This window comes from Danio rerio, chromosome 16 (genome assembly GCF_052040795.2).
Source record: "Danio rerio strain M-AB ecotype USA chromosome 16, GRCz13ab, whole genome shotgun sequence".
Taxonomy (NCBI): domain Eukaryota; kingdom Metazoa; phylum Chordata; class Actinopteri; order Cypriniformes; family Danionidae; genus Danio; species Danio rerio.
In genome coordinates, this window is record NC_141036.1 from 16,984,223 (window position 1) to 17,009,954 (window position 25,732).

The 25,732-nt window shown below is 37.5% G+C and overlaps 2 protein-coding genes and 2 long non-coding RNA genes across 4 annotated transcripts in view; 1 reads left to right on the forward strand and 3 right to left on the reverse strand.

Annotated features, from left to right (window-relative positions):
* Window positions 1-495: 495 nt before the first annotated feature.
* On the reverse strand, window positions 496-6,772 carry LOC147833312 (uncharacterized). Its single transcript, XR_015511148.1, has 3 exons — window positions 6,600-6,772; window positions 5,962-6,055; window positions 496-1,480 (listed from the first exon to the last, which is right to left on the reverse strand). It is a non-coding gene; the product is annotated as an uncharacterized LOC147833312 (long non-coding RNA).
* LOC147833313 (uncharacterized) lies at window positions 4,263-6,433 on the forward strand. Its single transcript, XR_015511187.1, has 2 exons — window positions 4,263-4,740; window positions 4,822-6,433. It is a non-coding gene; the product is annotated as an uncharacterized LOC147833313 (long non-coding RNA).
* Window positions 6,773-8,398: 1,626 nt separating the features above from the next.
* cyp21a2 (cytochrome P450, family 21, subfamily A, polypeptide 2) lies at window positions 8,399-23,526 on the reverse strand. Its single transcript, XM_087286786.1, has 12 exons — window positions 23,371-23,526; window positions 22,192-22,383; window positions 21,349-21,438; window positions 21,107-21,261; window positions 19,897-19,992; window positions 19,700-19,810; window positions 19,514-19,600; window positions 19,348-19,431; window positions 18,196-18,309; window positions 12,415-12,581; window positions 10,183-10,286; window positions 8,399-10,085 (listed from the first exon to the last, which is right to left on the reverse strand). The coding sequence occupies exons 1-12, from the start codon at window positions 23,492-23,494 to the stop codon at window positions 9,841-9,843; spliced, it is 1,569 nt and encodes a 522-aa protein (XP_087142912.1). The 5' UTR covers window positions 23,495-23,526; the 3' UTR covers window positions 8,399-9,840.
* Window positions 23,527-24,947: 1,421 nt separating this feature from the next.
* Window positions 24,948-25,732, reverse strand: part of tnxba (tenascin XBa) — a 50,189-nt gene continuing 49,404 nt past the window's right edge. The window contains exon 15 of the mRNA XM_087286755.1: window positions 24,948-25,457. Coding sequence (XP_087142881.1) covers window positions 25,341-25,457 — 117 coding nt within the window. The 3' untranslated portion in view covers window positions 24,948-25,340. The remainder of the gene's footprint in view (window positions 25,458-25,732) is intronic.

The following is a 25,732-nucleotide window of genomic DNA, read 5'->3' on the forward strand; positions in this document are numbered from 1 at the left end:
TGGCATCAGGTTAGTAGAGAGGGGGTGCCATATTTCAGTTTGTAACAGTTTTTTCTCCTGTTTATGTTAGTAAGGGAGTGAGGGTATTTTGATGTATTTTTCTTTTCTTTGATAGATTATTTAGTTCTTCCCTTTCTATCAGTTTGAAAACTTTTTGTTTGTTGTTTTTGCTTGAAGTCCCTCTTGAAACCCTCCCTTAATCGTTGAATAAATATCTGATTATTCTTTATTTAATTTGCATTGTGAGTATTCCTCTGCGTAATTTCTTTCGTTTAGTCTTTTGGGAAGTTCCTCATGGGACCTCATTGCTGACACACACACAAACTCCACTAACATTCTACTGCGTACCTGTTTTCCCCTAGACAGAATTAAGGGAATGTAACAAGGACCATTTTTGTATCAAAAAACATTCCCCATAAAGAACCTTTTATGTAATAGAAACCTTCCATGAATGTTTAATGTTTTTCATTGAAATATAACTACCAATAAACAACCTTTATTTTTAAGAGTGTACCCAGGATGTATTTATTATTTTTGTGATAATCAATCCAAAACTGCATAAACAGGGTTACTGTATGTTGCAATTTGACATTTAAGGAAACTATCGAATTTAAAGTAGTATGCAAATTTGCCATGGGCAACCAAATTATAATATGCGGTCATGGCAACACTGGTCCAAACAGAGTCCCATTCTTTCTTTACAAAGAGCTGTATTGTTCATGATGCTGAACTATTTATTCATTGCTAAAGGTTTTTACTAGCCTTCAGTGTCACTGTAATGGATTTAATAGGTTATAAGCAAACTCTACTTTGTGTAGTATAACATACAGTACTGCAACATTAGCTTATTATGACAGAAGGCCTTTACATGCAACAATCCACATTAGCAGTGCATATATATGCTAATAACCTGAGAACAATGAAGAAATGGTCTATTGTATTTGGAAACCATTTCTTCCCTCCCAAGTCAGTCCCAGCTTTTCAAATCAATCAGGAATTTATTAAGGGCTTTTCTGGTAGTCCAGCAACCAAATGCCATTATGACATTAAGCATCCCTCTGAGAAGTCCTTCAGTAGGCAACATAAGGAAACCCAAAGCTCCAGATCTGTTCCTTGGGGAAACTAATAAAGGGAGACTGAGGGCAACACTTCCCACTGCCCCTGCAACATTTTCAGCAAAAGCACACACTGTCAGCGAACAGGAAAGGGTAGAAAAGGCCAGGCAGCGGGACATAATGACCAATCCATCTGACGACAGCCAATCAGACAGTATTATGAAAAAACTGGAGCCAATCAGGAGGATGCGGGCTGTGATGTGGTCGTCACTAAGCCACAGAAGGTCAAATGTAAAAAACACAGGTCCAAGTGATTCACCTGCCCATTTCAGATCATTCGTGATGTTATGGTTAGTGGGAGATAAGAATGAAAGAATGGAGGAACAGCCGATCAGGAGGAAGCCCAATGAGGATGCTCTGTGATTCTGCAAATAGAAAAAAAATCTTAAATCTTACTATGGAGTAGTACTCATTTCAAATTCATGGTATTGTTATTTCAAAGTAGGGCTGCACGATTCTGGCTAAAATGAGAATCATGATTTCGTTTTGCTTAAAAGTAAGATTTTCTCACGATTTTGTAGATGAAAAATAAAGGTTAATCTGAGTAGCCTATTATTATTATTATTATTGTTCATTCTTAAACATATGGTAAACAACAACAATATTATTAGGCCTGCGTGTAGGTCTACTGTTGGTGCAAAATGCAAAATTCTGTATAGGCTTTAAATGGTGGACTTTAAATGAACAGACTTTAAAAATGTCCTGGTTTTTATTTCACAGTAAAGTGATTACATCAGAATACAACTATTCATAGTTCTGAAGTTGAATTACTGTGTTTGTGACATATCCTGACATTTGTCATTGAAAACATTTTTAGACCTTTTATTTTCACAGGTAAAATGAAACATTTGTCATTATCAGATTCCCTCTTGCATTATATTGAATGTTAGGCTAGAGTAGTTATACTGACCCAGTAACTGTTTTCATGCATAGCACTTTGTGTTTATGGAAGTATATTCCTGGCAATTTTCAAATGCAATTGCAAATAGGATTTGCAATTACATTCTCCATATGTGGATGCATAAATTGTGTTATAATCCAAATGCAAATGACCCTTCGCTAAGCTCCGCCCTTCTTAGTTACTGTTTCTACGCCTGTCAAGCTTTCATGCCTGGCATGTCTTTTACAATGTGTATGCGCTGGTGTCAGACATTCCCAGGGATTTAGTTAGTCATTTTTGCTGAACAGGTGAGATATCCGAGAAAGCCAGATAAAAAAGGACTGCAGTATGCACTACAGGGGTATATTTACAACATAATAGGCAACTGATTAGAGAATAATTCAATCAAAATTGAAGCTAGCTTAGCCTAGTCGCCTCATATGCTAACTATTCAACAGCTCAGTTCATGCACAGCAGGAGAGCTGAAATGTAAAAATAATCTAATAGTAACAAATTAAATTGTTGTGCAATGAAATACAGTATAGCGCTATTAACCGACGAGGAATTATACAGTGCTTCTACATATTTCATTCATAGAAAGAACAGCCAGAAAGGGGAAACTGATAGATTTGTGCCAAATATTAGTATCATTGACCCATAATAATGTACAGTGAGTTGCCTATAGCTGTATGTTTGTGTGCTCTTTATAAATTACTGAAAAAGTGCTCAGTTTGTGATCACATCTCTGTTTTGTTCTGTTGATTTTTAATTTCAAATATTCGTAGTTTGAAACAGATGGAAATATGAAGTTCAGTAAAGTTAGCAACAGATTCGCAGAATCGTATTTTCCAGATCAATAACTCATGATATGACCTACCCATTCGTTATTAGTATGCCTACAATGGCGAAGGCTTAAACGGAGCAGTGCTCATAATATTGAGCGAAAAAAAGAGCAAAAAGACCGCTGTGAAACATAACCTGCTTTGTATTTTTGTAGGAAACACAGCTTAGATCATTATATGGTAGGATGTGTGTGAGTTATTGCCGTCTAATTATCACTGAATGTGTCAGGAAAATCAAAACAAAACCAACTTAACCCCGCAGTCCGCACCTTTAGTGCCCCTCACAGATCTTGATCAACGCTGGCATTTCTCCTCTTGCGTTTTTGATTTTGAAAAGGGAAAAAATTCCACCACCCTGTCCAAACTTTTAGGGTACGGGGTGTCAGATTTGCACAATCCATATGCCTAGCACTTTGACCTGTTTCCCTCGCTCGAAGGTTGACAGAGCCCCTGCGCGTAGCTACGTTTGCTAAGCCACCATTGGCAGCTCAATGACAGCTCATGCAATACAGATTTCCTTTTACTTAGTATCCATTTAATTTTGGACACATTAAAGGAGTTTGTAGCTTTATCAAACAGCACAATCAGTGCTGGTCTTCACTAACCAAATTGAAGTTACCCACAGGTTTTTTTATGAAGGACAGACCATGACGTCCTTTGGTGGAAATACCGCTAGAAATTATCCAGTACTACGTGATGTGGTAACTCGAGTCTCCAGCTTGCTCGGCTGCTTGAAGTACCTGAGCAAATCATGCCACCTGCGGTTCCGAGAAGGACGGTCATGCTGTCTGTGCTTCAAATGGCTCTTTTCCACTGAGTGGTACAGTACGATATGATTCAGTACGGGTCACCTTTATCAGGCTTGCATTTCGACTGCTAAAAGGGAATCAATGATACTCTTTTGGTGGGCATGGTGTACGACGTCATTTTTGCTCAAGGAAATGATTACAGTAAAGCTGTACGGGTCGTTCACATATCATGAGAAGCACTTCTCACAAAACAGATGCTTTATACACATAAATACTTTTGTATAAAGGTTTATTACTAACTTTTCTATGAACATAATTTGATTATAACTGCAGATCAATGACAGTGCGAAATAGCCTACTGTAACGTCTGCAATTATATAAAATAAATAATTAAATAATTGAACACATACAGACCCTTACAGTCTCCGATATATTACCAATTACAGAATAACTACACACACCATACATTTAGTCCTTATTTAGGTTAAAAAACAACACACAACATTAACCACAGACAGTGCAAACCTCTCATTTGTCTTTAATCTTCATCAGCACGTGTAGCCTCTTAGTAAGTAATTCTGTCATTATGAGTCCATAATAGTCCAAAAGGTGATATTAATAGTTAAACATGGCAGTTTATTCATGTTTTAGGTTGCAGACGCATCATTTGCTGCTGTTTTTTTTTGGCTTCTCCTTTGTTTTTTTTGCACTTCACTCTCGTGTTTGCTCCTTCCTGACAGAAATGGATATAAAGCGATTCAATGATCACAAGCAGGTTATTAATATGAGCTCAAAAAGTTTGTTATTTCAAATATAGACAAGATTGCGAGCTCTCTGGACAAAGTGAAACCGCTCGCACTTTTAGACGGGCTCGTAAAACAAAAAAAGGGCAGAGCAGATTTTGTTCTTCTTGGCTTTGTTAATGTTAATCAAGACAATGACAAGGTTTGAGCTCGGGTAAACCATGGCTCGTTATTATATGAATATAATATTACGGTGTAATGTATCGGTTGGTATTTAGAACATGGCAGTTCCTTTGTTTTTATTTTGGCTTGGTGCGTGAGCGAATGGCATTTCTCTGTAAACCAATAGCGTTCAGCGTCTAGCTCCGCCTTTTGGTACCCTAGGTACCCTTTGTAATGGGTGCCGAAAAAGTAGTACAGTACGGTTAGGTTCTTCGGCCTTTTGACAGTGGAAACGGCCATAAGTGTACTGAACCGTACCGTACCACTCAGTGGAAACGGGCCAAAATTGAAGTCCATATATGGAAAATGCAACTGCAAATCATATTGCATTAAAAAATTATCCGAGATATACTTCCATATGTTTTCACTAAAAATCATTACACTAAAACATCATAATCATAACTCTAAAAATACAATATGATCACTTAAATATATGATTTGCACACCGGTTTTACTTTTACTGCCAAGTGCGTTTCATGTCATGGCTGCTGTCACTCTGTGGAAAAAAAAAAAACTTACATGCAAATCATAATTCCCACGCGACTCTCAAATGATCGCTCTGTGCAACAAACTGAATGTTATTTAAAACTTTATTACCGGTTATTGACAGCATATGCATGTTCTGTTTACTAAAGTCATCATTAGCAGGCATGTGTGCGTCCTCTCAGTAGTAAACAAACAGTGCGTCAGCTCACATGTGATTTCGCAGCCGTGAATACATCATTACATTCAGACAGAAATTACTTTTTGGGTGAATTACACCTTATAAATACTGTATGTGACACTTTTAACATCATTTGGAGGTGTCCATGTAGCTGAGCAAGGTATATAAAGCAATGTGAAGACTTGTGCGACTGCCTTTATGCTTCCTTCTGACCTTGAAAATATAATTGGGTGAATCGTAGAAAAGCTTAATTAAGATCATGTGTAGGGTCGAATCAAGATTTTGCTTAATCGTGCAGCCCTATTTCAAAGCATATTTTCCAGGTTTTACTTTTTTTCATAATTGTGGAATCTGTAGTGAAAGACTACATTACCCCACTACAATATTAACAGATAATTCTATCAGAAAGATGCAGTAAGAAAAACAAGCCACAGATTTTTCAGCACATATTCAATAATAATGATACTACTACATTTTAACTACTACATTTTAGACCTGAACTTGTTTGGACAAACTGTACGTCATATGCATGTATCATATTCAACTCAAATGATGACACAATTTTCAGTTTGAGGTGAACTATACTTTTGGTGTTAAACGTTTCATCAAAAATCCTTCTATTAAACACAATTGTTTTAAAAATAAGCGTAAAACAGACCTTTCCTTTCCTAAGTTCCCCCCTGTTTTGTTTCTTTTGCTGTTCTGTGCTCTTTGTAATGCATTACAGACATTGAAATTATATTTACCTTGAACAGCCAATAAGCAGCATTGAGTGATGAGACAGACAAAATGATGTGCGTCACAGCTGTAGTAAACTCTTTTATAAAATCCATCAGTGTCCTAAATACATAAAACAGATTGTTGAATCAGTAAACAAAATGTGCATTGATCCAAACATAATATTACGCATATAACAACATATTTAACACACAGTATTACCATGCAGGTCACAGTTTATTTAGTACCAAATGACTTAATGAAGAACAATATTTCTATAACTATGACATTAATTATAATGCATTACTAAATCAAAAGGTGTGCTTGTTAACATTGGTTAATGCAAGAACTAACAATAACAACTTTATTTCCACTAACTAGCGCCAAGAATGATGAATAAATAATCCAATAAATGTATTGTTCATTGTTTTAACATTTTAGTAAATACACTGACTAACGCATAAGCGTTATCAAAACACACATTGCAATAAAAGAATAAAACATGTCAGCAATTATTTCAACAAACTTTTAAGTAAAACACCCATGAAAAATAAAAGAGAGCACGTGCTTTATATGAACATAAACAGACGCTACCACAAACTAAGCTACTAACGTAGTTTGTCTGGAAGCTGCACTAACTGTAGCGGACAGGACTGTCACGCCCTACCTGAGCAGAGAAGTCTCATAGTTCAGCGTGTAATTGCAGAGACATGGCAGACTACAGATCGTCACACTACTGGTTTAGGAGTTAAATACAAGTATCAGTCGATCTGTTCAAAGACAAAATGCCAGAAACAGTTTCCAGCATGTGCTCGCTGTTTATCAACAACTCGAGCAATCACAGGAAGTGTGTGCAGATCTGCGTTTAGCTGGTGGTGGAGTGTGTTCTGCCCTCTAGAGGACGAGAGAGGAACAGCACCAAAGGTTACAGACTGGTGACCAATATTTTGATAAATGAAAATGATGTAGCCTACACTTGTTAGTATACTTATATAAAACTATCTCTTTTTCACAGTTTCCAGTGTAAGCGCTTTGGCACTGGCATGACAAATATTTTATGCGTTTATTGCTAAAAAATGACAGTATTGTTAAACAAAGTGAAGAACAAGACAGTATTTGAAACTGATCTAATTAGCTTATACAATATCAGATTCACAAGTAGAAGTAATTAGAATTTAATCACTTAACATAACAATAGTACTGTAATAAAACAGAGATGAACATATTCAAGACAATTTTTATTACATTTTTCAAAGACGTATCTTGACCACACTCTAAAAAACGTTGAGTTATTTATTTAACCCAATGGTTGAGTTAAACATATTAGGTGCTTTGTTGGGTTATTTTTAACCTTTATTTGGGTATTTATTTAAAAACTCAACCAGTCGGGTTAAAAATTTTAATTTCAACAATTAACTGATTTAACTGACACAAAACAGCCGTATGAAGCGTGCACAATGTTGTTTTTGCATTATAAAGTTGATTTAAGCTATAACGCAATAATTTTGTTGTTATTTTTTTAACAAATTGCCTGTTGTGGTTTTTATATCCGTTTTACCATCCAAGACCATCTTTTCGAAGCATTTGGATGTGGTTAAACTGTATTGTACATTGTGGACACAGTGAAGCCTGTTGCAGCTGCTGGACAGCCTCTACAGCACACAGAGCTCCATATTCTGCACATGATTTTCTGCTTGCACAGTTTGTAACTGTCTGCACTTTGTTCTTCGTTGTTTGTGATTCTTGATATATTTTAACAAAAGTTTCTGGAACTAAAATGGAAATAAAGCATTTTCAATATTTAGTAGTAATAATAATACCAGAATGGAAAAAAATTAAAAAAATTTATAATAATAAAATTTAATCAAAATAAACCAATGCATTGGGTCAAAATAACCCATAGTTGGGAAGGTGCTATAATAACCTATAGTTGGGTTATATGTTGGGGTATTTTTAACCCAATTATTTTAACAGAGCAACTAAGTATAAATATGCATGTATCATCATCTTTTCAATTGTGAACTCAAAATTTCACAATTTCATGCAGTGACAGTTTGACAATGTTGTCCTGGTTCAAAACATCAGGTCTCAAGCTGTGGATTATATATTGCTCTCATTGCTCAGCTCTTGGTATGGCAGGGATGTATAATTGTATGGTCACTGAGTTTTAAATGCTACCATAATTAGATTTTTATAACTAGTGCAAATTTATCTTCTGCATATTTAGTATTCTACCAAATTTTTGCTGTTTGCCTGTGGGCATATAGGATTTAATTTTTACTTGATGAATGCGCCGTGTGTTTTTATTATTATTGTCAGTGGACCCTACTGAGGACAATTGGCAAATTCTAATATTTTCAATTAAATTCTAAGAGGTCTCGACTGTGCAATCTTGGCAGCTGTAATGGGATTTTTGCAGGTTTGATTCATATTTCATGTTTTATTTTTATTTCTCATTTTGATTTTTAAAAAAAAAAAATCATTCAATCAATACTAAAGTGACAGGTAATAACTTCACGCTTTTATGGCACAGTGGCTCAGAGGTTAGCACTGTCACCTCACAACAATAGGTTGCTGGTTCTAGCCCCAGCTGGGTCAGTTGGCATTTCTGTGTGAAGTTTTCCTGTGCTCCCCATCTTCATGTGGGTTTCCTCCAGGTGCTCTGGTTTCTCCCACAATCCAAAGACATGTGCTGTAAGTGAATTGAATAAGCTAAATTGGCCATGGTGTATGTGTGTGAATGCGTGATTGTTTCTTAGTGCTAGGTTTCGGCTGGAAGGGCTTCTGCTGCATAAAACATATGCTGGATCAGTTGGTGGTTCATTCCGCTGTGGCGACCTCTGATAAATAAAGTGATTAAGCCAATAGAATGAATGAAAAACATTTCAATCAAAGAATTTAATAGATACTGAGGTTTTTTACAATTCAGTTTCAGCCCCCCACCCCTCCCCCCACCAACACCAACACAAAGAAAATCATACAAAGAATTTCTTTACTACTTTATACTCCACAGTCTAATTAAAGCATTTTCTCCAAAAATTAAATTCTCATTACAGACAATAAAATAACATCAGTGAATTATAGCCCAGTGTTATTACTTGTTGTTAATTTACACCCCAAAAATCCTAAATTATGATGGTCTCTGTCTATGACAAAAGCAGTACAGTGTTTGGCCAAATTCGTAAAGCGCTATATTTGAGCTATAAATAAACTACACCTTAACTTCAACATGGCCAGCATTTCAGACAACATTTTCAATCTCCATTCAGAGTCTGAGTTTGAATATTTTGCAAGATTATGGGTATAAGCAACAATTAAAGTCTTAAAAGTAAACTCACCAGTAGATAGCTTGTCTTGTTTTTAACTTCTGTAGTCTCATGTAGCTACTTGTTATCAACCTTTTTCAAGACGCAAGAAAAAATCAGCTCAATTTTACATGGAAACTAAACTATTTTATGTACACTGAAAAAAATTATTCAAAGATGATTCCTTGGATTTACTCAATTTTTTTACGTTAATTGGTTGTAAACAACTTGTGTTGAATTTAGTCAAACAAATTAAGTTGAACATTATTCAATTTAATTTGTTTGTTTTAATTCAACACAAATAAATTATTTGCAACAGTTTTGCATGCAACACTTCATACAAATTCAAACAATTTCATTAGGAGTTGTATCCCTAAACCCTACCTCTAAACCCAACCGTCAGTGGTTCATGAATACATGAGTTGTATTAAATCTATAAATGAGATCTGAATACAAAAAAAGTTAAGATATGCCATGAGACTACATTGAAAAATGATGAGTTACTGTACATACTACTGATGTATTTTACACTGCAGAATAAACATTCAACTAATATTATCCATAAACATAGCCAGACAACTGTAACTCTCTCCTCATAAGCATCTACTGTTCTCTGGGGTGTGCTATAACTGTATATGGTTTAACTTTAAGAACCACGCTGGCGACACCTCGCAGTTCAGGCAGTGGCTCTTCTTTACTGGCAGGCAGGAACTTGAACTCTCGCAGGAGATATGCCGTGAAGAGAAACATCTCCATTTTGGCTACTGCCTCTCCCAAACACAGTCGTGCGCCTCCTCCAAAAGGTATCAGAGAACGAAGGGACCCGCCACCACCTTCCAAAAAGCGTTCTGCAATAAACCAGGTTGACTGTCGCAGTTAATGAGCACTGTGATATGCATGCAAACAACCAAACTGAAAGTCAGACAACATGCTTTGTAGGCCTACCTGGTTTGAAGCTATATGGATCATCCCAGACTTCTGGATCATGGTGAGCTCCGTAAAGATTAGGGATGATTATTGTATTTTTGGGAATGAAATGCCCTGCAATGCTAAGCAGAAATTTGTAAATTTACCGTTGCGTAAATAACCAAGTGAGCAATGTTGTAAAGCTTCAATGTTGAGACATCATGCATAAAAAGCAGAGGCAAAACACTGTATGTAATAAAAACCCCAACAACGATTAATTAACTGTTTCACAAATTTATGATTTACTGTTTTTGTTAAGTTAATTAATGCTTTTGAATTGCATTACGGGAGTTTGATTTTTGATCTGACGATTCTTGATGTTGAAAAGTTGAACAAAGAATCTTTTTTTTAGACATTTTTATTAGTTTGAAACCAGTTTTGGGTGTAATTAGTTACAAAGTACCTACTGAAATTAAATAACTTTTCCACTGGAAAACAAACAAATTTAATTATATATAGGCTAATGGATGTCTGTGAAAGTGAAAGTAAATAATGAGGCTCATCTCTCATTCTTGCTATGTAGATGCTCAGTTTAATTGTTTTCTGTGTGATGAGAACTTTTTAAATGTGTGGTGATGGAAATGACAGCGGTGGAAATTACATTTCTACAGTTTATTGTGAAAAAATATAAAAAAGCTTCACCGATTAGCTTAGAATTGATACCAGCCATTTCATGTATACAAAATACAGTTATTTACCTTAATTTTGTTTGGTTTTTAAAAAAAAAACATCTTTGAAGGTACAGCATGTTTGGAAATGACATAGAAAAAATTTATTTTCTTATCAAGCATCTTGATTTTTCTTCATGTGTTGTTGATAAAAAAAATTTATTTCCTCCATGTTGAACCTGTTTCTCAGATGGCATAATTCATTTTCATAGAAACCACCTGAATAATCTATTACACAAACTTTTTAAAGCGACATTAATGTGTTGTGGTGGAAATGACACTGATATTGTGCGACAGCTTTATTTAGTATTTGGTATAAATAAAATTGATAATAGTCTCCAAATAATAACTATAAAATATTTAAATTATTTCACTAGTGCTTCATTAAGATACATTAATAGTTACTAGATAAATAATAATTTAAAATGTTATTTTCATTGTTGAAGTTTAGAACTCTAGGTGTGCGACAAGGTGAAAACAGTGATTTTGACATGTAAAAGGAGGTGGAATAATATGTAAAATATAATAGAAAGCTAGTAAAAAAAATTTAAAACAGGTTTTTTTGTTCAAGAAACAAACTGTTTTTTGACAAAGAAAGAGCAATTTTAAGAAAAATCTATATATTTTTGGATATATGATCAAAGAACATAAAAGTGCCCGTAGTTGAAGAATTACCCACATACGCATGTAATGATGATTGATGTCTGAATGATTAGGCTCCTCCTAAATAAATTTTTTTTTTCTGTATTTATATCAATGCAAAACAATTCTCATGTAATATAGCACTCAATCCCTGTGATTAAAATAGACCAATAGAATCTTTATGATTGGTTGGAGTTTACATGAAAAATGTTTTGCGTAAAAATGTTTGAGATCAAGTAAATGATTCTGCACTAATCAAATTTCCTCCCACGTTACCAAGTCACAACAAAAACATAGAAGAACGTTACCCCATGTTGTGTTAACCAAGTACTTTTGCCAAACCCAATTTCTAACCCTTAGTCCTTCCACTCATTGGTTTTTGATCTAAAAACAAACAATGCTTTGTTATCTGTCAAACATATTTGTACAATCTGGAATGATTACAACAGACGACATCTTATATGACATATGAGCTAGTTATGACATTGAATGACATGTGGGGATATAGTAGCAGGGTCTTATTAGGGAAATATTATCATCCCTAACCCTTTCAAAGGAAAGATGTAAGGAAATAAATAGAATTTACATTGTTAAAATTATTTTATTTACATTGTTAAAATTAACTCCTAAGTGTTTGAGAGATTGGAAAACACTGGTTAAATAGATGAATTAGTTGTCTTCAGAAAGTAAATCTTTTTTAGTTTCTAATTCTACTCCAAAAATTTGAATAATTGTCAGTATAAATATGAAAACCAAAATGAATTGTTGGATTTACAAACTCTCAAATAGGCTTTATTATTATCTAACTTTGTTATTATCACTATTAACTTAGCATCAATGATGAGCTAAACTGATTCCAATTATGAGTAATCACAGCACTGTAATTTCACTTGATGCTTACCTGCTGTTTCGTATGGCTCTGTGTGGCACGGCGAGGGGAGCTACAGGTCGCAGTCGTAACATCTCACTGATCAGAGCACACAGATATGGCAGTTTGTGTCGGTCACTGTATTGAGGGTACCGCACATCCAGCACACAGCACAGCTCCTCATACACTTTATCCTGAACCTGATTAAAGAGAGAATGGTCATGTAATACTCTTAGTTTGAGCTGAATGTTTGAACATTGTTTTTTTTTTTTTTTTCAAAGTTAGGGTGCCTAATTCTTTTCATAGTTTATTTAAGTCATAAACACAGTTGAACCAAGATAATCAGGAACTTATCATCCTATCTAAATGTACCCCTAAGAATTCACAGCCTTGGACCAGGTGAGGCCAAGCTGAAGCACTTACTCTGGTCCCCCAAGCTCTGCAATGGTTGGGGTGTCACGATCACATATAAAAGACGTGGAACCCAATTGCAAGTAAAACAGTCTTTATTGACGAGTTTCACAAAAACAGGAAAAAGGGAAAAAAGGCTGGGAGTGCAGTAGTCCATAGAGTCAATGAAGAGGAGAAGGGTGGATCGGCAGCGCCGATAAAATGTCCATGACAGACGTCGACAGAGAGGATCACACATCTACATAGATGTAAACAGGAAGCATCTAGTGACTGCACAAGAGAAACTACCAGCCCACTCACCACCAGCAAAATCAACGAGGAGAGCCTGACAGGAACACAGAAGACCGTGAACAAACAACGAACTGACAAAGTGAGACAGGAACGCTGAACATTTATAGGCACACAAAATGCGCTACACCTGCAGCGCGCTGATTATCAGTTGAGCGGTGTTGCGCAATAGTTCCGGTGACAATGATCATGTGACCGCTCAGCTGACGACATAAAAACAAACACCCACTGACAGGCACGCGACTCCCACACAAACACAGAGAGAGAAGCACACATACTAGAAACACATACCATATAAATAACTGTCACACAACGCAGACACTTCAAATAAAGAGCAGATAGATCCACAACCGTGACATTACCCTCTCCCCTAGGGACGCCTCCTGGCGTCCCCAGACGAGCCTACCTGGCGATTGTAATCATCGATAAGAGAGTGGTCCAATATGTCCCCGGCCGGAACCCAACTTCTCTCCTCCGGACCGTAACCTTCCCAGTCCACCAAATACTGAAATCCTCGTCCCCTCCGTCTAGAGTCCAGAATGCGCTTAACCGAATAAGCAGTCTCCCCATCTACGAGACGCGGCGGGGGGGGGGAACTGGTGTGTGCGGATTAATTGCCGTATGAAAAACGGGCTTTACTTTGGAGACATGGAACACGGGATGAATTCTCCTGTACGCCGGAGGTAATTTGAGGCGGATTGCCACAGGACTAATGATTTTAGTGACAATAAAAGGGCCAATAAATTTAGGAGCTAATTTATTACAAACGGTGCGGAGAGGAATATTTTTGGAAGAAAGCCACACTTTTTGACCGACAACGTAAACGGGAGGCTTAGACCGGTGGCGATCGGCTTTAGCCTTGGTGCGCGTCCCCGCTTGGAGGAGGGTCTGTCTGGCCCTGTTCCAAGTGCGACGGCACCTCTGGACAAAGGCGTGAACGGAGGGAACCGCGACTTCGGATTCCAGACTGGGAAAAACTGGTGGCTGGTAACCTAGACTACACTGAAACGGAGAAAGGCCCGTAGCCGACACTGGTAAGGAATTATGTGCGTACTCCACCCACGAAAGTTGCTGACTCCAAGAGGAAGGATTCTGTGAGACCAAACATCGCAATGTGCGCTCAAGATCCTGATTGGCTCTCTCGGTCTGGCCGTTACTCTGGGGATGAAAACCAGAAGAAAGACTGACAGTGGCCCCCAATAAACGGCAGAATTCTCTCCAGAATTTAGAGACAAACTGAGGCCCCCTGTCAGAAACCACATCCGTCGGGAGGCCATGAATGCGAAAGACATGATCAATAACAGCAACCGCTGTCTCTCTGGCTGATGGTAATTTGGGCAGAGAGATAAAATGAGCAGCTTTCGAGAACCTGTCCACCACGGTCAAAACTACCGTGTTACCGTTAGAGGATGGAAGACCCGTAACAAAATCTAGCGAGATGTGTGACCAGGGTCTCGAAGGCACTGACAGCGGTTGAAGGAGCCCAGCAGGTGGGCGATTGGAAGACTTGGAAACTGCACAGACAGAGCAAGCCAATACAAAATCGCGCACATCACGAGCCATAGCTGGCCACCAGAATCGTTGTTTGACAACGAATAATGTGCGACTCACCCCTGGATGACAAGCTACCTTGGAGGAATGACCCCACCGGACAACGTCGGACCGTAATTCCTCCGGCACGAATAACCGATTCGGTGGGCATCCGATCGGGGGCGTTACCCCATCCAGGGCTGTGCGAACCCTCGACTCGATTTCCCAGGAAATGTTCGCTACAACAATCCTCTGGGGAAGCACAGGATCAGGTGATGACGTGCGATCCGACGGGTCAAAAAGACGTGATAATGCATCAGGTTTGATGTTTTTGGAGCCTGGTCTGTAAGAGATTGTAAAATTAAACCGACCGAAAAATAATGCCCACCGAGCCTGCCTGGAGTTTAATCTTTTAGCGGATTTAATATACTCAAGATTCTTATGATCGGTCCAGACGATAAAAGGCACCCCTGAGCCCTCTAACCAGTGACGCCACTCCTCCAATGCAAGCTTGACGGCCAACAACTCACGATTACCAATGTCGTAATTTCTTTCTGCAGAGGATAATCGATGAGAAAAATACGCGCAAGGATGGACCTTGCCATCCGAGGCGGAGCGCTGAGACAGGATGGCTCCGACCCCAACCTCCGACGCATCGACCTCCACCACAAACTGCCGGGAAGGATCAGGAGCGATGAGGATCGGGGCTGAAACGAAGCAGCCTTTCAGTTTGGAAAAAGCAGCTTCTGCTGCGCTAGACCACCTGAACGGCGTATTGGAGGAGGTCAAGGAAGTCAGAGGCGCGGCGAGCTGGCTGAAATTGCGAATAAAACGCCGGTAAAAATTGGCAAAGCCCAGAAATCTTTGCAGGGCCTTACGAGAATCTGGGGTTGGCCAATTTACCACAGCCTGAATCTTTTCTGGATCCATGCGCATCCCCTCGACTGACACGATATGCCCCAGGAACTGAACGGACTGTGCATGAAAAACGCATTTCTCCGCCTTGACATAAAGCCCATTCTCTAACAGCCTCTGCAACACTCGTCTGACGTGTTGAATGTGTTCCTGGAGAGAGTGAGAAAAAATCAGGATGTCATCCAGGTAGACAAAGATAAACTGATCTATCATATCTCTCAACACGTCATTGACGAGTGCCTGGAAAACAGCCGGAGCGTTAGAAAGGCCGAAGGGCAGAACGCAGTACTCAAAATGCCCTCTAGGGGTGTTAAACGCTGTTTTCCACTCATCCCCGGGTCTTATGCGAACCAAATGATAAGCATTGCGGAGATCTAATTTTGTGAAAAAGTTCGCCCCCTGCAGGCGCTCGAAGGCTGAAAACATCAGCGGCAAAGGATACGTGTTCTTAACCGTGATGCTGTTCAGCCCTCGATAGTCTATGCACGGACGAAGGGAACCATCCTTCTTTTTCACAAAAAAAAAATCCCGCCCCCGCCGGTGAAGAAGACGGGCGGATGATCTTGGCTGCTAAAGAATCAGAAATATATTTCTCCATGGCCTCCCTCTCTGGGACAGACAGCGAATATAACTTGCCCTTAGGCGGAGACGTACCTGGCAATAGATCTATAGCACAGTCATAGGGACGATGAGGAGGTAGAGAAGCAGCCCGGGACTTACTGAACACTCTCTTCAGGTCATGGTACTCACGGGGCACGTTTGACAGATCCACCTGCTCCTCCTGAAACACAGAACAAGGAACAGTGGAACAAGCAGACAATAAACACGACTTATGACAACTCTCACTCCAAGAAAAAACTGCGTTGTGACCCCAATTAATGTGGGGCTTGTGTAACACCAACCACGGATGTCCCAGAATGACAGGATTATTAGCAGTGTTGGTGAGAAAGAAAGAAATGGTTTCAGTATGATTACCAGAAGTGATGAGTCTAATGGGAGCTGTGATGTGCGTGACAGGTTGGAGGGAAACTCCACTAAGAGCATACACAGCGATGGGTGAAGAAAGAGAAGTAAAAGGAATCTTAAGTTCATTAACTAGTTTAGAGTCAATAAAATTCCCTTCAGCTCGGTCAGTTCGTTCTGTCACGATCACATATAAAAGACGTGGAACCCAATTGCAAGTAAAACAGTCTTTATTGACGAGTTTCACAAAAACAGGAAAAAGGGAAAAAAGGCTGGGAGTGCAGTAGTCCATAGAGTCAATGAAGAGGAGAAGGGTGGATCGGCAGCGCCGATAAAATGTCCATGACAGACGTCGACAGAGAGGATCACACATCTACATAGATGTAAACAGGAAGCATCTAGTGACTGCACAAGAGAAACTACCAGCCCACTCACCACCAGCAAAATCAACGAGGAGAGCCTGACAGGAACACAGAAGACCGTGAACAAACAACGAACTGACAAAGTGAGACAGGAACGCTGAACATTTATAGGCACACAAAATGCGCTACACCTGCAGCGCGCTGATTATCAGTTGAGCGGTGTTGCACAATAGTTCCGGTGACAATGATCATGTGACCGCTCAGCTGACGACATAAAAACAAACACCCACTGACAGGCACGCGACTCCCACACAAACACAGAGAGAGAAGCACACATACTAGAAACACATACCATATAAATAACTGTCACACAACGCAGACACTTCAAATAAAGAGCAGATAGATCCACAACCGTGACATGGGGAAATTCATAATGTAACCAAAACAAACAATTACAATAAACAATTGGCAATGAAAATTCTGGAATTGCAACCAGCAGAACCTGGGGGTAAAAAAAATGAATTCTTTTTTTTGCACACTTTCATGATGAAATGCTGCTTTGACTGTCGTGTTTAAGTCTGGTGCGGAGCTCAGTGTGGCTTCAGCAGAAGTATGCATTAAAGGAGCCATATAAGGAAAATCTTGATATTAAAAAACAGACTCACTAAAAAAATATGGCTAGGATAATTAAAAAAAAAATTATTTATTTATTTTTATTTTTTTTGCTTTTGGAACCATGCTTCGCCTGATTAGAAAAAAAAAAAAAAAAAAAACGTAAAAAATATAACACCACAAGAGGCGAGTTACCAAGCTGACCACTCTAGAAAAGCCGTTCATGTCCAAACTCGTTCGATTATGGATTACATACACATTGTTCCATAAAGAACCAGATAAAAACAACCCTTTATTTATCAGTAGTATGTTCCTGTAAACATCAGTAGTGTGAAAAGAAACAAAAGTCATCTATTTAGCCCTGGGCATATATTTCTAATGAGCCTGGGTTGGCTTACTCCTAGACATAGCTGAATAATAAGGATTCAGTGCATAGAAATGATGTATTGTGAGCCTTATGTAAATCATGTCAGTGTAAAATCTTAATGAAAAACAGGCCAATCAGGAAAAATCACAACAAAAAAAGTTTTGTTCAGCATGAAATTTTTACAGCTTGTCAAAACTTAAATTGTAGACTCAACAGACACAAATACTGTACATTGTAGCCATTGCAACTCTACAAGCACTTAGTGATGGGCCTTCTAGGAACTACAACTCTGCAGGATGCTGAACATCCTGTACTAAGACTGGACACCCTTGCTAGTAGATGGTACTTAGGAATATATTAAGTTACCTCTGGCCTGTGTAAAAGGAAGGCCACAGTCCAGTTAAGCAAGGCAGCAATAGTTTCTGTCCCTCCAATCAGCAGATCCACCGTGGTCATGTGCACATGAGTGTCTGTCAGAGTCTGAATAGAAGACAACACACTGAGGCCCGTACACATCGAGATGCTTTTCGCTTACGTTTATCATCAGCTTTTTTCTGATCCGTTTTTTTCAGTTTCAAACCCAAGCGATTTTCACTGGCGTCGAGCAGAAGAGTATGCAAAATCAATTTCTTGACGTTAGATGTCGCTACACAACTTTAAGCTTCTGACACCCGCTTGTAACACAGAAGAAGAATACAGAAAGTTAACACGCTTGTTGTTAAAGTTACTGGCGATTCGAACACACATTGATGGTTCAAGTAGCAACTCCAGCTCTAGCGATGAAGAAATGATTATTGCTCACCAGAGCAATAAGCAGCTCCTCATTCATAATACCTCTAGATATCTTCTTCAAACTGCACGTGTTTCTTTAAAAATGACACTTTTACACCTGCTGTTTTGCACGTTGGTGTGCACAATCACATTGGCGCCCTTTATTTAGTCACGAGTTGTTAAACGTCGATGGAAAACGCGAGCAAAAAGCAATCTGGTGTCCACAAGCCTTTACATTTATTCTGAACTCAAAATACTCACTGCTTTATGGACTAGATTTTTGCTTAATACCACTTTCTGAGACCAACAGCAGACAGAATGGATCAAAGCACAATTACACCAAATATTCTTTAATAAAGCAGAACAGACTATGCAGAGTTCAGGATTATTGTACAGGTTAGTTAAAGTTGCTTTTTGGAATACACCCCTGAGCATAAATGAAATCTTGATGAGGAACTTGATCCTGATTGACTCTTTGATAGGATTGAATTTCACTTATTCATTTACCTTTGGCTTGGTCTCTGATTTGTCAGAGGTTGCCACAGAGAAAATATTCCGATCCACCCGGAACTAGCAACCTTCTTGCTGTGGGGTGACAGTGCTACCCACTGAGCCACCGTGCCTCCATGGACTAGTATATGCAAAATTAATTCATTAATGTTTTATAGCATTTTGTGTCTTTACTTTTGAAAAATTTAGTCAAAAAGTTGTTTAATCTAAAAAAAAAAAAAAAAAAAAACTGCTCACCGTGTGATTGGCTGCCCCTTGTTGTGGTTCAAGACACTTCAGGAGTGAAGAAGTCAGTGTGCCACCTTCTTTATGCTCACTTTTCTGCACACATGTCACCTGATTAGATGCTACTTGAAAATTTTTGACAACTCTCTGTGCTTATTATTTGCACTATTTGTCTTACCTTAAACTCCTCTATGTGTTTTCCTATCAGCTCATCGCGTCTGGCCACCTCCTTCATTAGACGAGAGAATGGAGGGTTGGGAAATTTCTGCAAAGAATTATTATTTTTTAAAGGGTACAAATAAAATACATCCACGATGTATGGATCAAAATGATTATCAATACTAGATAAAATCAAGCATGTTACCCTAAGCAAAGGGAAGGAGTCCAGGGCTGAGATCCAGGGTGAACCCCAGAGAGAAACAATCTCATTCAAACACTCCTGCAGCTTCTGCAGCTCTGCTGAACTTTTATCATACTGTCACATAAAGATAACGAAAGTCTAACAGTGAGTAAAACTGAGAACACTTTTGTAAATTGTAATGAATAGCTTTAAAGATTTACAGCTTTGCTGAAGGTCAGAGTTGTGATGACATTACTCGAAGCCACAGTAAAGTCCTCAGATAAATCCACAGCCTTTCCACTGTAGTCTCGTAACACCTGTTTAAAAGCAGGAAGCAAAAACTTTTCTGTCTGTCTGCTGTCTGTCTGTCTTTCAATCTGTTATTGAAACAAGGTCCTTGAGCCTTGGGCTCCCTCCGGTTAGCAAGGTGAGATGGGGGTTTGAGCACAGGTAGATCTCAATGAACTCCTCTGATTTATTTCTGGCTAAAGGCAAATATAAGATGGCTAAGGAAATATACGGCTTACGTAAAGCTTGACTATGATGCCGTTTTGGTATGTTTAATTTAATAGGTTGCGTGTTTTTTTGGATTGTAGGAGAAAATTGGAGACCCCAGGGAAAACCCAAGCGAGCATGAGAAGAACGAGCAAATTCTGCACAGAAATGTGAACTGGTTTAGTAAGGACTTTTACCAGAGATATTCTTGCTATGAGGCAACAGTGCTAATCACAGGTGCTGCCATGTCACCCATCTAGAAAGGAGGGGGAGTAGGAGTGGGTGGGGGTGTTTTCCAAGACAAAGATACTGAGATAAGAATCTCTGGTTATTTTTAGTGAGTTAGGAATCGTGGAATCGATTGGTAAATTGAGCATTAACTAATGAGGGACCAGCCTGAACAATCATAAGCACATGATCCTCTTGAAATTAGTTTATAAATAAACTTCACTTAGTGGCTAATTTGTACGAGTTAAATAATTAAATCATTTGTCTAAGTTTAATCATACAAAAATGTAACATTTTTAAAAAGAGGCGTGGCACTCAACCCCACCCCTAAACCCAACTGTCATTGGGGGATAAGCAAATCCTTCTAAATTGTACGAATGAGATTGTATGAATTCATACAGTATGAATTAGTCACAAAATTATGGTTATGAATTGCTGTGAGATAGCACTGGTTATTAATAAGTTTTTTTTTTTTCAATTTATTTAGTAGTAAACATTTTGCTGAAATAAAACTTGTGTACTCTTTAGCATTTTATTTAATATGTATTATGATTTTTATATTTTGACTATGATCATGCTTAAATATCCTTGTTCCTGTTCTTTCTTTATTTATTTTCTTTCTACTGTCCTTGAGCCTGTGACCTGGACACCAATCAATGTCTGTCACAATGAAGGATGTATCTGTATTAGTCAGTGTGTGTCCTTTACCTGACAGAGATGTTGTGCTTGCTTTTCTATGACAGAGTGCAGGGAGTCAGTGGTGCAGCGCTGCAGAGCACTGTGGGTGACACGTCTATGAGCTTTCCATTCCTCACTGAAATCACCCAAAGAAATGGTTCGTCCTCCACCAGACACTATATCACCTAGGATTGAGGAACAAGAAACATATATAATAATATATACATAAATAATGTAGACATTCTTGAAAAAAATATGCCAGTTGGAAATACCGGTGTATGAATAAGGCCTCCCAGCAAAGTCAGACCATTTCTTAACTAGAGCCTCACGGATAATCTCACTGTTGTTTAATACCACCATAGCTGCAAACAAGCAGACAAACAAAACATCAAATGACATAAATAAAAATGTGTAATGATAAAACGACTTTTTTTACAGAACATGCAACATTTAAAAGGAAATTCATAATTCATGCTTAAGCAAGTAGGCTAAAAAGGAGAAAAGATATGAAGATATAAAAAAAATCACATAGGTCTAGTTTTTATATATATATAAAGACAATACAAAATTAATCTGATTAAAGTGTCCTACAAACTTGTCCTGATCTAATTTTATGGAAAAGTAGTTGTATGCCAAGGGATAACACCAAGGGATGTCTTACTGTAAGTCACTTTTGTACATTTCTGATATCAGAATTGAAATTCTTAAAACTACCCTTTCAATCTTCACATCATTGTGTTACTTGTGCATATTAGAAAATATGCACATGCTTTGGTTCATCCATGCAAATGATTATGTGCAATAATTCACAGTTGTTTTCTACAATATTAGTTGCTTATGTCATGTTGGTAAAAGTGTATTATTTTGGTCTCTGTTGAATAGTCTTAATCTTCATTTAGATGTTTTTTTAAATGGTCTTCAAAGGTAGTCGGTTCTTAAAAGAACTACTGACTAAAGGGTTTTTTGAGGAAGCAAAAAATAGTTCTTTGGCATCACAACAAAAACTTTTATCTTAAGAGTGTATTTACTGAACAAATGCATGTAAGTCTACATGTATCCACCATTTGCGATATGAGTTTTTATGAAATAGGTTTGGAATAAAAAAGACAATTTACTTGTGCTGCCACAGTTAAGCCGATAAATATTTCCATAGCATTTTGCCAATGCAGTCAAGTGGATGGGCAGATGATCTTGGGCGAGATCCAGCATGTTTCCCAGCAAAGGGAGAGAGCGAGGACCAGAAATAGTTGGAGAAACGGTACTGAAGAAGAGCTTATAGAGTGAATGCAGGAGTTTGGGAAAAACAGCTATTGGACAATAAAAAGAAACACATATTAAAATAACAATCTTTTTTGTTTGTTTGTTTGTATAAACAGGCTTGTTTAGTCCACAAGAGTTGTTTTACCATTTTTTAAATCTATTTATCTGATCACCAGGTCTTTCTGAAGCACTTTTTTGTTAAATTAGCTTAGCATTAATCATTAAATCAGATTTACCATTAGCATCTCACTCAACTATAATTAAAAAAGAGTTTCAATAATTTTTACTTTTTAAAGTTTGAGTATTCTACAGTTACATTATGTTTTAAGACAAATGGAAAACAAGTGTAAAACAAGAAAACAAGCATGTGTCGCGACCCATGACAGTACAATGAGTTCATCGCATCTGTTTACCAGAGCTTGTTATCATACTTCAGTAATTTCAGGAGTTCAAGATTCATCATATAAACGATTTATAGAGGTAAAGAAGATGGCTAATTAATAAATAGCAGATGTTGCGATCTTTCAAAGACGTCTACATGAAGTACATGTTATCTATACTCTCATTCTGTAATAATAAGAAAAGGAACTTTGCTTATGTTTCATGGCTGCAGTGCTACATAATGCAGTAGCATTTGTTGCAGCCATGGTGCAGGAAATTATTAGGTCAGAATGAAAGTATATAGTTCCTTGCCATGGCGACTTTGAAAATAGAAAGTGTTTATATTTTGTCGGTCTTAGTGCACAGTGAACTACACAACTACAAAAGTCAAGCTTTACAAAACTCTTTGGCCATTTTTGAGTGAGATGCTAATGGTCTAATGTGTGATTCAATAATTCATGCAAAACTTATAGGGTTTCAGGAGATTGGCTGAATGTATTCAAAAATATTGAAACTCAACTGTTTAACTCTAGGGGAGTTGCAAAAGAAAAAAATGCAGTGTTCCATTAAATCAAAGCTGAGCTGTTGTTATCAATGAAACTATTCTTCAATTTAGATGGCCCCACAGCTCTCAGTAAAATCAAACCTCCTACCTTCTGGTTTGTTGTTTTCTTTGGCAACGCCATCAGTTCGTCTGTGGCTCTGTCTCCAAAACTTGACCACAAGCATCCACAAAATGAACAGCAATAGCACAACACTGACCACAGAGAAACACATGCTGTTAGTTCTCTCTGTAGCTAAAGCTTTCTGAAAGCTTTTCTATTACTCTGACCCCTTTTATCATCTTCCACCTCCATGTATTCTCTCATCAAGGATAGGTAAATATTATCTTGACCTTTATCTCAATGTTACTCTCAAACCAAGAAATATAAACCAATAACAGCACGGTTTGATGAATGACATTACAGGATACCAAATCACCATTTGGTTTTTGACCAACAAAGATTCTATTTAGTCAAAAAAGAAAGTGCATATATATATAGTGCAGCCTAACACTAAGTTACTGTGAGTGCTATTGTATAACCTTTACTGCTGAGCTCCATGCTGATATATTGCCGCAAGCCGTTGGATGGAAAGACCCCATTCATTGGAAATAAAGCAGTGATTCAGCATTAGCTCAGGAATATAGTGAAATACAGTTACCACCCGGCAAAGCCAGTCAAAGAAGTATAGTGTCAGGTATGGCGGAATCTAGTCTATAGCCAAACCACAGTCTTAATCCTTCAGCCCTGCGACAGGAATGGAGTTACTGTTTAACCAGTCTGCTTCAGTTTGCATTTTAGCTCAACGTAGACATCTGGAAGAGAATTTGCCTGTAAAGAGAAGTTATAGTGTGATAAATCACTCATGGTTGAATTGAACTAATCCATTGAATCTTTATACAGATATGTTTGTTAACGATAAAAGGCAGGTTTTAAGCATAAAGGTTAATAAAAACTAATTAATAAATAAAATTTCGACCATTTTTGTTCTTGTCAGTAATATTAATATGTAATCATCTTATGATTAAATACTATTAGATAAAAAACTGGATGCTTTGCCAGCATTTATAAACAAAAAGGTTTTAACCATTTACCAACAAGAAGTTTGTAATAATTTAAAATATAATAAATTTACTATTATTATTTTTAATAAGTACAGGCCAGACAACGTACATTGTTTCAGTTTTACTTAAGCATATATTTTAACCTAAATGATGGCATAACTTTACTGCATTTATATTTTGTCATTTTATTTTTTGACAATTACACAGAAGTTATTTGAATCATTAAAAAAGACATCACTTCTGCGTATGCAAAAATACTTTGGGTTGTCTAATATTACACTATATTATAGAAATCATATCAATAACAGCACACATCTATAATAAATATGTCAAATTAATGCACTCTAAAATATGCTGGGTACTAAATGCATTTAATTTTCAATTAGCAACTCAGTGTTGACAAACCTAACATTGTATTACGTTTTCAATTTAATTTTAATCATCCTTTTTTTAACGGTTGGGTTTGATCAAACATTAGGTTTAAACACTTAACATTTTTTATTATGTACCACTATTACTGCTTCTTCTACTACTACTACTAATACTACTACTACTACTACTACTAATAATAATAATAATAATAATAATGATAGTAAGCAAAAACTCACTTCCTGAACCCAGGACTGGTTAGTACATTGTTTTATTCATTTTCTCTACACATCTTGAAACAAGGAAAGTAAAACAAATGTATAGACAGGGGTGATAGTAATATAAAGAGATTTGAAGTAACATGAATTATCCAAAAAAAGCAACAACAGACCAAAACAGTGCAGTTATTTCAGTAGGAGAAATGGTAAGATCTGTGGTAGATAATTGAACACCAGAACATTGACACATGCATGTCTACATAACAATTCTAAGAAACAAAGTGTTATACACTAAAGAATGTGATTTGCAAAGCTACACATCAAAGTAATATAAGAATTGTATGCATGTTGTCAACTTATATACAATGAAGTAGCAGTGTAGAAATTTGTACAGTGTATTTGCACATTGTGCATTATTCACTTTGCAGGTTTAACTTTGGGCTGTTGGAGTTGTTGAGGTTGTTTGACTAAAATTGGAAGGTCGAAGCTTCATTTCTGTAAATGGCAGGGATGCGTCTTTGCCTTTCCAGTCAATCCACACCACACCCTGCAAAACAAGACGAAACAAAAATTAAAAATTGGTAGACAACTTGACCTATACCGGTGGTGTCCAGATTCTGTCCTGGACAGTGTTGCCAACTTAGCAATATTGTTGCTAGCAACTTTTCATAATACCCTAGCAATTTTTTTCCCAAAAAGCACCTAGCAACAAATTTAGCAGTTTTTAACATTCATTTGGCTACTTTTAGTAATTTTAAAAAAAGTGACTCATAAGAGCAGTGGCTTCAGGCTTCACTCAGTAGAGTAAATTGCTAGCTAACA

What these genes read in the sequence shown, in the direction of transcription:
- cyp21a2 (XM_087286786.1), bottom strand. Translation starts at nt 23,494, where the DNA reads ATGTGTTTCTCTGTGGTCAGTGTTGTGCTATTGCTGTTCATTTTGTGG. An exon ending in AAGCACAACATCTCTGTCAG is followed by an intron (nt 19,993 to 21,106) that starts GTAAAGGACACA and finishes GCTTTTAAACAG; the next exon opens with GTGTTACGAGACTACAGTGG. An exon ending in CTCTGACCTTCAGCAAAGCT is followed by an intron (nt 19,811 to 19,896) that starts GTAAATCTTTAA and finishes TTTATGTGACAG; the next exon opens with TATGATAAAAGTTCAGCAGA.